We start from the raw sequence: 14380 nt of genomic DNA on the forward strand, positions 1-14380 counted from the left end.
AAAATAAAATCCCAAACAAAAGAACTTCTCTTATCTCTCTTTTTTGTTCTTTTAAATACAGATTCTTTCATCTGTAGATAAGTACTAAAACACCTGTGGGCCTAGCCAGAAATTCAGTGAATCTGTAAGTTATCAGTTCACCTCTGTTTACTGGGGAGATGTCCTGCAATCCTATCATACTTCCAGCTCAAGGAGGACAATGCTGTCCCTACAAAGTACCGCAAGTGCGTGTTGTCACTTTAGGGCAAGAACAGCTAATTTTCTGATTGGCAGAACTAAAAGGCATTCCAGTGCCAGCTACTTGGCCACCTAGAACACCATGCTGGTGCCTAAAGAACCATTCACAGCCGGCGGTACTGAACCACTCTTTGCTACCCACATTCATTCACAATGGGCATCCATAGGCAAAATCCAACCAGAGGAAGCAGATTTGGGGGTTGAAAAGCTGATAACCACAAGCTCACCACAATGCCCATAGCCTTATTTGTAGTACGATATATAAAGCATATTAATATATAAAACAATATTGGTAAAAAGATTTATAAACATGTCATGTTGTAGAAAAAAATACTATAGTACATTTTGGGAATTTCAGAACCCATAAAAGATACACAGATCCCACACAGATATAAAACACATTCTTGCCAGATTTGGTTTCTCCCATAGGCACACCGTGACCATGGAAGACAACTCCTAATCTGGAAGGGAAAATGGAACTGCTAGGACAAATATTTTCCTAAAAAGACATTAGAATGAAGGGATATTATCCAGTCATGTATATAAACATTCCACTGAAATAAACATGCATAGTTTATACTATGATAATGTCAAATAATTACACAGGAATAGATCTTCCGACTACCAACTCATCCATAGTTAGCCAAATATTAGGCCTAGGCCACGCAATTCTCTTAAAATTTTAAATAAATGTTACAAATCAGAATGAAAAATCTATTTAAATAATTTCTTGTGACTGACTATATGTATTCCCTATAATCTGCCTGTTGTATAATCTGATTGATATTTCAATTAGATCTATTTGTGAAAATGTAAAATCATATGATCTCAGTTTTAGGATTTTGCATTTTCACAATTAAATCTAATTGAAATATCAATCATGACACAAATAAGTGTTAATTTTAATATAATGGCCAACCAATCAGAAGGGGAAAACAAACATCAAAAAATGATTGTTAATACAATCCTATCAGCTTCATATTTTTATTTCAAAGAAGAAAATTATTGCATAGTGGCCAATTTGAGGTCTTAAAACAAAAACCATATCTGAATATTTGCATATATAAATATCCAAATATTAATGTATATTTAAGTTTATGTTAAAATGAACCTATCATGTCCACCATCATTAATAAACTAAATTTGTGGTATAAGAGCAGGTAACTTGTCCAAGAGTACTGATCATCAAATCATCCCTATGGGGGAACCTAAAGCAAATAGGTAGGCTACCTATGATAACCCTTTATTCCAACAATACCGATTGCCTGTCATTGGCTTTGAACAAGCATGCAGAGCCAGAGTTTCAACTTTATTAGCAGCATGTTTGTTCAGAAAAATTAAAATATATCTTGGCAATAAAAATATGTCTGGGCCAAACTACTAGATAAACATTCAAGAAATTCAGTGTCTGTAACTTTCTGTGTATTGCTTCTTCTGCAATAAAATCTCTCGCAGTGTTACCAGCCTTGTTATGTTACCTGTGGGCTACCAAAAAGAGAGACCAAGGGGCTTAAGCTGACCCCAAAGCTACTCCACAGACAGAGTAAGTGATGAAACAGTGGGGCAAAGTTTTTTTTCCTTATAATGTTAGAGCTTTTGGAGATGAGACACCTAGAATTTGGAGAATATTGTGGCAGCCCTTATTTTTTTCTTTGTATAATTTTCCTTTAATTGTGGCTTGGACAGACGTTGAGGTCCTTTAATTAGGCCGGTTTTGGGATCCAGATCTACCGCAAACACAAAAGGATCAAATGATCTGAAGATTAGCGCTGGTGTTGTCAGGTAGCACAAAATACCAGGTGTGGCGAGTTAAACATTTTTAGACACCACGGTAATCATTTTTTAATAAGTGGAAAGTTCATTATAAAAGGCATAACAATGGTTTGTACATCATGGCGATTAATAAATGCCCTTAAGCTCTACTCCTTGGCTAATAAATGACATTATACCACATATTAAAATTAACAGTAGTATATAGCATGTGCATGAAAAAAGTTGTCATGGTGTAGTAATGTTATTTATATCAACTGCCTCAAAAATGAAAAATCTATTTTATTCTGGGAAGGAATACAAAAAAAGACAATGGCTATTATTTAGATTTTTGGTCACCCTCAGCAAGTTGTGTTTCCAAAACAGCCATTCACCACACCCTGTCTGTATGAGAACACACCAAGGACAAACAGTGAATAGGCCAGGAGACGCTGGGGTCCGACTGTCCCCAGGCTTATTAATGACATTGCATTGTGTCACAAATCATGAAATGACCATTTCTAGAAATGAAAGGCAGCAATTAGAATGACAAACTTCAGTTTCTAAAGATCACAAAAGAACCCAAATCCTCCACCTACTTCCTAAACGAGTTGAAAGTCCATACCGAGCACATTTGGGTAAGGGAGTGTTTGTGCGGTTATGTACCTGGGTTTACTCTTCAATGCAAATCTAAAATAATGTTTAAAAGTGTAAGCTAGATTTAGCTAAATATAATTAACAAGCTCATGTTTTACAATTTTATTGGATAATAATTTATTCTTTAACCACGCTTGGTTCAGAGGTTAGCACTCTTTTGCAGCGCTAGGTCCCAGGTTCAAATTTCTACCAGGGCCCCATCTGCATGGAGTTTGCAGGTTCCGCCTGTGTCTGCGTGGGTTTCCTCCGGGTACTCCGGTTTCTTCCCACATTCCAAAAACATGCAGTTAGGTTAATTGGCTTCCGCCAACTAACTTAGACTGTATGACATATGACTATGGTAGGGACATTAGATTGTGAGCTCTGAGGGGCAGCTAGTGACATGACTATGACGCTGAGTAACATGTTGGTGCTATATAAATACTGTGTAGTTATAATATAATAAATTATAGGATTTATTAAGCTTTGGAACAGTTGCCTGTTATTAGTTTTTGTTATTCATCATATAACCAAGAGATAATGAAGATTTTACTACAATTAGTTGACTTTCATTCACTGCTGACAGAAACAATATAAATTTAATTTATTCAATGATTTTTGGACCAGTTTATTTTTACTATGCTGGAAGCTTTTAAGCTATAAGTAGGCAAAACATTGGCTTAGTTTATTTTCTAGGATAAAATTGGAATCTTGTAGGTCAGTTTTCAGTTTGTAACAGCCAATGGGGGACATATTTATATATAATATTAATATAAATGGTCCCTCCTCCACTGACTAGTACTGTAAAGGTTTCCTTCACCAGACATCAGTGTAAAGGGTTTCCTTCCATCAATCACTAACATAAAAGGTTTCTTCTTCACTGACCACTGTCCACAATTGTTAGTTGTACAAAGCAGGTTTGTTTAAAATATTTCAGCTCAAAGTATCGCTAAGTATGGAATACTATCTATTCCACATGCTAAAATACAGGCAGTTATTATATTACTTTTTAACAGACGTTTCCCAAGACCTGAAAATTATTTCAAAGGTTCTTCAATAGTAGCAAGGTGGAGAAAGGTTGAATGAGAAATTCAAGAAACAGTTGAATACTGAATCTACAAGTAAAACAAAAAAACTTTTTCAAAAGCAGCCTGATGGAGGCTGCCATTGCTGACCTCTCCTTTTAGAAGCGTGACAGCCAGCCAGAAGGAGGTCAGCAGCATCTGTATTTTCCCCATGACAGGGTAACTTTAGGGGTCATTCCCTAAGATGCTTTCCCAATACACATGTTAAATGAAAAGAAGAGCTGTATGTGTATGTTTGTTTGGGGGGTGGTTATGTCATGATGTTACTAATACAGATCTTCTCTAAGACTCAGCAGGCCTGTCTATGTATGGCTAGCCCAGAACTTGGGGAAGCACAAATCTGTTGCTGCTTAAGCATAGACATTTGCAGAATTGTTTACTACCATCTAAATTTAAAAATAACTTGTTGTTTAGAGAGGAAGGACATAATTAGGAGACAATTTTATACCAGGGAAGCGTGCATAGTACAGATTAAAACAATTGATGAAAGGCATTGTTTATTTTAGTAACATAATTATCAAGGGGGAACGATTACACACGCCCAATGGTACTCGTCCGATAATCGGCTCAGGGCCGATATCAAACGAGAATCTGGCGTGTGTACAGCCCCCTTCGCCCATCGTCCGAACGACCGCCCTGGCAGATCCACGGACGATGAACGATCCTAATGGAAGCGAAGGAGGGGGGAGAGCGCACAGCAGGGTGCCGCTCTGTCATTCTCCCCTCTCCATAAAGCAGACTGGTGCTGTATGTACAGAGCTTGTTCATGCATCGTGCAGTGCTTAGTCGTTGGAAAGGATCGTGAAAGATCCTTTCTATTGACAATTATTGCACGTGTGTACGTAGCTTTGTGTTTGTACACATACACACTAATATATATATATATATATATCTCTATCATCACACATGGCGTAAAGAACACCATTTATAAACCAGAAAGGGCTCCCAAGCCCAGGGTCTTCTCTGCTACATCACTAATATTCCCATGCCAGGTTCCCATTGGCATGACCATGGTTTAGCATTGCTCTATGCGCCCTGTAGGTATTAATAGAACAAACAGCTGCTGCAGCTGGATGAAGTCTGGAAGCAGAGGGCGGATAATGGAAAGGGGGTGCAAGGAATTCTTTTAAAGCACAAGCCAGATATGTAGACTTGCAAAGCAGACAAAGAGGGGAAGTTGTGTCCAGACACAGATAGCCAAGTGCAAGGGTCTGACGTGCGTACAGAGACAATAGCAGAGAGGGAGGTCGCCGTGCCGCATAGCAAGCTCTGATCTACAGAAAACACCGTGCTTCTGGCTGGATTCCCTGCACACATGGGTCAACTCTGTGTACAAAACCCAATAACCTCTAGTCTGGGGTGAAATATATATTAGTAAAAAGTATAGTATCCCTTAGCATTGGTTTACCTGCCATTTACATGAGAAAAGTTTGTAGTCACATGACATGTCATCAAGACAGTAAATCTGTTTTTAACCATCTTCAAAATATTTGTATAAAAAAACAATTTTGTAGAGATTTACCTACGGAATCTATTTGCAGCAGCCTTCGTATGTCGTTTATAGACTTCACAGATCCTGCTGCAATTTTCTCGTACATTTCTTCTGGAATAGGGTCCCCCTGTAAAGCAAAAGTGAACTTTTATTAAGGTTGTAGGAGGATATAAAAATATAATACTATATATACTCAAAATAGAGATTTACTTGTCCATGTTACAGGGAAGTACTGGCCATATTGAGCTGTTTAGTCTCCTTGACTTATCATGTAAATGATATATATTTTGTCATGTGCAGTCATGGAACAGTATTCTCCCCAGGCACTTTTAGCTGGGCGCACCACGCGGCACTTTTCAGCACCCACCCGGCAGTTCTTGGGTGGTTACCAAATAGTTTGTTCACAATACAGGGGCTGCCACCCACCTAAAATTTCTTCCCACCAGGCTTGAAAAAATTTCTGGGTTGAGCACTGTGGAATATCATATAAGTAGACTGTTTACAGGCACTTGTGATGTCAGGTTACCAATGTCTGCTATGGTAAAACTTTGGCCTTCTGGAACTTGCCGATTGGCTGTCCCGGCAATATGACAGCATGCTACAAAAACCTAAACATAGTTTACTTTGCATATGATTGGAAGCCACATGAACATCTGATACTAAAAGAACATTTGCCACAAATTACACTTTAGATGGCAGGTTGGATGCAACTCGAACATTTGCCATTTGTCACTGAGCAGTTTTTGCTGTCTTAGTAAATAAAGGAGAATAGATTGCCAATATATTGTATAGATGGGAGACAATAGTAAAACATGCAGCCTCACACATATAATACTCGTTTTACTATAAGATGAATGAAATAAGACTGACATAATCCCCTGGGACTTCAAATTTCAAAGAGAATTGCACTACAAATGAAAACTGCCATTTACTAATGTTCCATGACTTTGTATACGTTATCTTCAAATGATATCGTAAAGTTAGACTGGTGATAAGAGTTTTCAGTCAAATAATTTATCCTGCAGGGCATGGCATTTATAAAATGGTACCTACATGTGTTAGGAGTTATCAGGGGAACATCTCATAAATTCAATCCCCTTCTTAATTTTGTGAAGGTGTTCAGTCTCTGCATACAATTCTCCCACACATAAAAACCCAGCCCAGAGAAACAAGCCAGGACAAAGAAAATTCTGGCATGCAGCCTTTCTAGGAAAAAAATACTAGGACCACAAGGATATATGCCAGCTATTGTTCTTTAGAGAAGCGAACGCCTTGGTGCGGAGGTGAGTGGGCTGAGCGGAGAAAGCGAGAAGCTCTGGGATGGCAGCAGAGATGATGGAAAGGACTGAAGGTGGTTAGTAATAAATCGCTGGCTAAGTAGCACTTCTCCTATACACACTGGCACCCTTCAGATGAGAACCATAGGCACCAGGAAACCATACCTATGCCAAAACTTGCAGAAAGACAACAATTCAAAGAAAAACAATTCAAAGAGAAAATACAAAAATCTTTATGATAAATATAACTTATCTATACGGAATGCTAAGAGAACATTTTTTATTATTAAACAAAGATAAAAGAAGCAATAAATTGAAGACTTGTATAAAAAGCATGTTATAAACAAAGAAACAAAGGAGGTCCAGACATCCGGACATGTTGCACCTGTACTGGAAGGCAGCCAGGGAAGTTTATCATTACAAGCAATGCTTAAAGTAGAAATGTTTTCCTGCCAGGTAACAGCTGGAATGCCCGCTCCCATCTACCCCTTGGTATCCATCAAACTGGCATGAGACATTAAAGTTGTGACTGTGGGACACAGAGTGTCACTTTAATCCCCACTATGTGAATGGGAAGACGAAGATATGGGTTCACTGCTTGGACCCAAAACTGGCATCTGAGCCTGTGATTATAGCCAGGACAATGGTACGTATATGGGAACACTGCTTGGACCCAAAACTGGCATGTGAGCCTGTGATTATAGCCAGGACAATGGTACGTATATGGGAACACTGTGCCCCCCCCAGACCGTGGAGCAATGACCAATGGATATTCCTAAAAAACACCATTTTCCTGACTTACCCTCAAAGCGTGATCATCATTGGCTATTGAAGACCAGAAGAAGGACCCAACAGGTCCTGGAAAGGAGTCAATGGGATTTGAAAACGACAAAGTCCCTTCTCCTTGGTGTATTTCATAAGACTTCACACTTGCAGCCATGATTCCTATACAGAACACTCAAGCACCCGTTGGATTTTTAAATGCAAGCCATCTAAAAATGATAAAGCGTGTTTATTTGTTCTGATATTACAAGGGTGCCAAGAGATAAAGGTCTTCCTATGTCTATGGAATCCAGCAGATTTTAATTCTAAGTTCCCCTTGCTATGGGTGGTGTGTCCTCTCCCTGCCCCCCAGGCGTGTAACCTGCCCATCTCACAATGCAATCCCTGGGGCTGCACATTCACTCATCTCCCTGCACAGGTCACCTCTACCACCGGTGCCAATCACCGTGCCATGTCACCATGCCCAGCACATGATCACAGCCAATCTCTAATAACACCGACATCCCCCGCTGTGTAATGATTGCACGGCCACCTTGAAGGACTTCTTTACTTTCTGCAATAATCACCATCAGCCAAAAGTCACCGATCTGTGTGATATCTGCAAATTATTATTATATAGCGCCAACCTATACCGTCCATACGTAATATGAAATAATGGTAAACATGGCAGACCCATAGAACCAAGCCAATAACACGCTGTAATACGCAGCAAGGCATACCATATGCTTGTGTTTAGTAATAGAAATATGAATTGTGCCATGCTATATTATTGATCTGCACACACAAATCCCAGATATGATAAAGTAATAGCCAATCAGAGATCACCTCTCATTAGTTCAGCATATACACCTTCCTGAGAACTCGCACCTGATTGGCTGCTCAGGCACCTGTCTGGGATAAAGCTAAGAATTTATCACAAGAAGTCCTTACCTCAGCACGAACCGCATAGAGGAGCCACACGTACATTAGCAGACCCCCCAGATTCATCCTGTAGTGCAGGGCAGAATGTGTGGTTCATGTATATGGCAGCTGTCAGCGTACACGGCGAATGTGACAGTGAATGTGAGTCGGAGCGGCCTGTGTGAGAAGCTGTGGCAGGCGATAGGTGTCATGAATATTCCAATGCTGCAGGCTGAGCGCTATCCTTCCCTCACACTGCCCATGGCTCAATCCAATGACTGCGCGCTAAACTCAACAGTTTTCTGCCTCAGCGAGTGGGCGGGGCGCACAGGGGCGTGACCTGATAGGACCAGGAGCCCTACTAAGGTGTGTGGGGAGGGGCGTGTGTGCGTCATAATCAGTGGGAGGAGCCACGCGCTGACACGGGGCAGACACAACATGTGTACAAGCGAAGATCATTGACAAATGTGTCACGTGACGGTGCAATCATTGGACCACACACGGTGATCAGCGCCTATGCTGCAGGGATATTGGGAATAGGAGTGCAGAGCAAGAGGAAAAAAAATAAAAAATTCACACTTCAATCCCACAGGGCAGTCCGATCCCTCCGGGGGTGTCCGGCATCGGGTCCCGCGTCGTCCCGACATTCATCCCAGAGACCGGGCTCCGGGCCCCGCCATCTCCTCTTCTTTCTACACCACCTGACCCACATGGGGGGTGCGTAGGATGGCAAAAAAAAAAATTGCGCCGATCTCACTGCGCAATTTTTCTCTTTCCACGAAAAGGCTCCTGAGATGCTCGAGCATGCGCAGAAGGAGCACCCAAGAACTGACGTAGGTTCCCGGGAGGCTTTGCACTTAAAAAAAAACACAACAGTTCCTTCCATACGAGGTGGCCATCCTTTTATGTAAAGTGAAATTTCTGAGTTAAGGTAAAAAACTGCGCAGAAAAAAAACACCTTTATTCCCGCAGAATCCGCTATAGCGCTGGTTCTTTTTGCGATCCGGTCCCACATGGTCCTGGGATTCCTCTTCGTCTTGGCACAGAGGAAACACCAGGCGCCGCCATCTTCTGCCTTCTCTTTCAATCTCACACCTGCGCAGTGACGTAGCCTATGTGAAGGGGAAAATAAAAGAGAGTGCATGTGTGAGATCAGCATCTCTTTACCCATGGTGGAAAATATGCCCCCTCTGCGCATGCTTGAGACGAGGGGATTTTTATTATTTATTATCACAGAGTATTTATATAGCGCCAACATATTACACAGCGATGTACAAAGTCCACAGTCATGTCCCTAGCTGTTCCCCTAAGGGGCTTACAATCCAATGTCCCTAGCATAGTCTTTAGTACATTCTAAGGTCAATTGGGGCCAACTAAGCTAACTTCATGTTTTTGGAATGGGCAGAAGAAGCAGCCAGAGCCTCCCGGTATACGTGATGTAGGTATCACCACAGTGATCAAGACTTAACCTCCCTGACATTATGATTATTTTAGTATTTTTAAATGACAAATTGGTACATTTGACATTAAAAATACGTCCTATTTTAAATTTCCCACCAGTCCTGCCCCCGGGGCACGTCGCTCGTATGTACTTACATCGCATGCCAGCCCAGCATCTGCATCCCATGGCCTCACTTTACCAACGCAAAGGACATTGGGGCTTATTTATTAAGTGAATTATTACTGTTCACCTTGCAATATTAATTTACTTAGCTTAGTAAATAAGATGATAGTTCACAATAGTTCACTTTGCATATAATACCCAATGATGTGCAAGCAAATGGAAAAAAACATGATTTTTCCTTCCAGGTGACTGGCTGAACTCCGGAGAGCTTCATTTACTCTATAATATGGTAACTCTATAACTGTATATTACTTTAGTAAATCAACCCCACTGTGAGATGATAAAATCGCACATTGGACTTTTGCACAATTGTATAATGCTTATTTTATTTTCCTTTCTGACAGTGAGTGGTAAAGCACAGACATTCTGTAGCACTGATCATACTTATGCAATAATCAATGAATAAATATGTCTACCCCCATCTTACACATAGGATTATATACTACACATAGCGCCAATGATTTCATTACACACATTGATGAGAATACTTACATCAAGCTGCTGTTTTTATATGTACGTCTACATTTTTACCCCCCCCCCCCCCCATGTTCTTATATTGTATCAAGAACATTTTTTAATTTAGGAAATCCACGTGCTGTATAATTGATTGGGTTATGTTAAACTTCGCCTCCTGAATACACATGTAACACATCTATAATGCACTTTACCTATATGCACGGCATGGCTCTCATAGCGGTGTGATCGCAGTCATAGATTGGTAGGTCTCAGTCAGGATATCTCCTGACTGAGGAGATATCAATAAAAATGCTTTGTAGCTTTGTATAGTATTTAAGCTCTATTTAGTAGCTTTAAGCTACCCTCTCCATGTTTTTGTCTTCTGCCTTTGCTGGCATTCTGCTTCTCATTTTCTACAATGCCATCCCTAACTTGGTATGGCATCTCCAAATGATGTCCCTACTGTCACCTGTCTGTGGATGTTATAATATTCCAAGGCAGATATTATATGTCAGCTTACATTTTATCATTTGCACGAGTCCTGTACATGCTAAACATTGGCTCTTCCCAGTAAGCTCCACCACAGGGAAACAATTGCTTATTCTGTACAGGACTCCTTTACTTAATGTATGATGTGTATCCTCTCCGCCTTCTCTCTCTACATTCTCCGTTCATGTTATTAGATGCTTCTCTTTCTCCAAACTCCATCAGAAACAAACATGATCTTCCTTCCCCTCCTCATCCACAATCAGCCTTCCCCAGCTATAATAATCTTCACAATGCCATCAACCCTCTTCACTTGTACTACGAATGGTTCATGATGGAATATGTTCAGATTCTATTCCTTTCTCCCTTCCCCTGTCCATGATCTTCCCGGTGCATTCCTATATTGCCCAGTGTTCCATGATCACCTGTTGCTTCTCTCTTTAATCTTTCTATTTAATATTTAGCTTTCCGTTTATGCTCCCATAGCCTACACGGTTTCCTTGTTGCCTCTTCTACCCATCTTCAAAAGGTCTACGTTCAGCCATCATTCAATCTCTACTTTCCTGGCATATGGTCCATGATCAATTTCTTTGCATGAATGATCAGCTCCATCATGCTTCCTATAACTCCCACTCCTGTATTCAGACTACACTACCCCTTCTATAATTCTACACATCATTTTATTATTAGACATTTAGGGGCCATAAACCATTCACCCTTTAATAAACATGTTCATGGAAGGTCCCACACATTTGGCAGTATTTATTCATTTTTTATAATATATATATTTCAGCACATAGCCTCACCTCTGCTACTGTCTGGATGTCCTGTGGCTCTATATAGACAGTGATATCATCAGGTTACTATATTTAGATAGTTCTCTGTACTCATCACTATCTATAGATAGAGACGTGAAAAGTGATCATTGGTTTTCAAGAAGACCTTACGTTGTTGTACAGTTTTTCATATTCACATTCTTGTTTTCCATACTGCAAGCTGGTGACTAGTCTGTGACTTGAATATAAACTATGCCAACTTTATGTTGAAAGTGTATCCAAAGCAAAACATACTTTTACTAATTTTAAAATTTTGGTAGCATTGGAAAAGGTTAGTAGACCTGATAAGTAATGTATCTAGAACTTATAAATGGGTTTCCATGGCCGTGGAACTGAAGAGCAAGAGCAAATTTCTCTGGATAGATGAATTGCTTCTGGCAGCCTGATCTTTGTTTGGCTGATGCCAGGAGAAACCTTCTGGACCCCATAGTGTCCTTTGTAAAGTTTAGTGAAAGGAGGACAATTGTGTGGGCTATTTTTCAGAGTTAAATCACAGATGTGTTAGTAAATAGTATTGGTAATTCGCTAACATATGAAGTCCATTTAGACCAGTAGTCATCAACCTTTCGGACCTCACAGACCACTAAATTCATCATTTTAAATTCAGCGGTGTGTAGTAGAAGCAAGTGCGCATGCCAGGCCTGAAATCCAGACCGTACATGTGCAGGGAGTTGGGATGAGCGAGCAAAATTTTTAAATTCGTTCTCACGGCGAATCGGGCCATTCTTGCCTACCAAACATGTAAGCGAGAACGGCCTGTGTAAATTCAGCCCTCGAGATTGAATTTTCTTGGGACCTGCAAAAGCAATCAGGGGAGCGGAGCTTTTGCAACCCTGTACTATATGTTCTTGGATAGAGATTCTCTATCCAAGAACACAGAGTCCCGCAACTGTGTTCATCATGAATGAATGCAGCCATGGAAATCATGGGACAAGCCCTCATTTAACCTCTAGTGCCTGGGGATTCCGCACAGGACGATTCCCAGTACTCCTCCTGTATTGATTTCCTCGATCTTCTGATGGGTCCGCGAAATCTGTTCGCCAAAATTTTGCGGACCCATTGGAAGTTCAAGGAAATTTTCGCGAGAATGTCAGAGGCATTCTCGCTCATCCCTAGCAGGGAGCTGTGTGTCACTCAAGGGGGAAGAAACTTCCCTCGGAATGACGTGATGATGCCAGATGCCTCACTCTCCCATCACAGGCTTGGACCTGCTTGCTAAATATCCTGGGGGGACAGTAGCACAATTTTTGTTGTGTCCATATGGGGGACATGATCAGCGAGGTCAGGAGAAGCCGTGGACCACCAAAATATTCATGCGGACAACAGGTTGGTGACCACTGGTTTAGACAATAGATCTCCTGACCAACAGTCAAAGAAAAAAATCTTTTTAAGTCTTTTCCTTGATCCCCTATCATAAAAATGCCCACCCAGCACCCTTGCCTTCTCAGCCCACCTTGAAAAGTTGTGATGGTAACTAGAGCCCTTACCAATACTCCAGCAGCTCTTCCATGATAAAATGCTTTTCCATTTGGCCTTCCCACCTACTGTGCAGTGCTTCCATCCCTGGAAGTATAGATCCCTGTCTTATCTCCTTCCCAGATTTTATGAAGATTCAGTGTTTGGATTAACTTTAGGAATGCAATGCATGGACATGTGAAATTTTATTTTAGTTATTTTTCAGCACTTCCCAGTAAGTATCTTATAATTTCAGTAAACTGGGTCCTAAGTGTTCTACAATTTATATTTTAGGCAATCTGATTTTTAGTTGGTTGGTTGGTTGCTCTTGCCTAAATGATGCTTGCTGGCAGGTTTAAAAATGTTAAAGCCCAAATCTGGGTACCCCAGGCTAGTTTTACAGGGATGATCTCAAAGCATTTTTCAGGGTTCATGTGGCAGGATCATCCACCAGTTATTTCAGTTCCAGTGCTTTTTTAATATTGCCAACTTATTTCTTTATATGATATCTATGTCTCCTCTACAACCAGTCATTAGGAAGTAGTAACCACACTTCTCCTGGCCATCCATGTGAAATAGCCCTCATGGTTTATTACCTTGACCAGGGTACAGTAAGAAGCCATCGCTGCTAATCCCACCAATTATTTCCTCCACCCCCAAAATTGACCTTCTGAGAATAAAGAGAAGTACACTTCGTGTTGGAAAAAAATTGTCCACAGCAGCCCTTTATTAACACCATATTTATAACATCATATATTTTACTGTTAATAAAACAACCCCCCTTTTAGCATCACAAAACCATTTCAAGTATAACAGGAAAAAAAACCTTCCTATAAGTCCATGAAAGTCACAAAATCATCCTCCATTATCCAGCTATCTCCAATCCACAGCCAGGCCCCCAGCCGCTCATACACCGTCTTGGGGACAGTTAGCAGATCTCCCACCTCTCAAAGCGTAGCCTCCACGACAACCAAGTGTCATGCGAGGCAAACCTTACCATCCAAAACCCAAACCTTTATGGGTCCTGTCTCCCCTATATTCTCCATTACCCCAACCCTAACTTTCATGGACCCAAAAGTAACACGCCTCCCCAGCTGCCATGACAATATCCCCTCGATCCCCATGCTATTAGGCAGGGAGGGTGGGAATGCTCAGTCCCCAAGATTTTCTTAAATGCTGCCCCAACCCCTCAGCCCCTTTTTTAAGTCCTGTCTTATCTCCCCTCCCCTAGACTTTTGCCCACCAATCACTAATTTAAATTTTTCCGCACTTTTTTCTTGCAAATGTTATTTTCTTAACCCTTACCTCTCTGTCTTCCCTACTCCCCGTCACGAGGTCCTATGCCAAAATTTCTGCTTCGGGCC

The 14380-nt window shown here is 40.9% G+C and overlaps 1 protein-coding gene across 1 annotated transcript in view; it reads right to left on the reverse strand.

Moving 5' to 3' along the window:
- Positions 1–8443, reverse strand: part of PDGFB (platelet derived growth factor subunit B) — a 15526-nt gene extending 7083 nt beyond the window's left edge. The window contains exons 1-2 of the mRNA XM_072421107.1: positions 8190–8443; positions 5230–5326 (exon numbers count right to left, since the gene is read on the reverse strand). Of these exons, the coding sequence (XP_072277208.1) occupies positions 5230–5326; positions 8190–8246 (154 nt within the window). The 5' untranslated portion in view covers positions 8247–8443. The remainder of the gene's footprint in view (positions 1–5229; positions 5327–8189) is intronic.
- Positions 8444–14380: the final 5937 nt, after the last annotated feature.

The sequence above is a fragment of the Pyxicephalus adspersus genome, chromosome 8 (assembly GCF_032062135.1).
Source record: "Pyxicephalus adspersus chromosome 8, UCB_Pads_2.0, whole genome shotgun sequence".
NCBI classification, from domain to species: domain Eukaryota; kingdom Metazoa; phylum Chordata; class Amphibia; order Anura; family Pyxicephalidae; genus Pyxicephalus; species Pyxicephalus adspersus.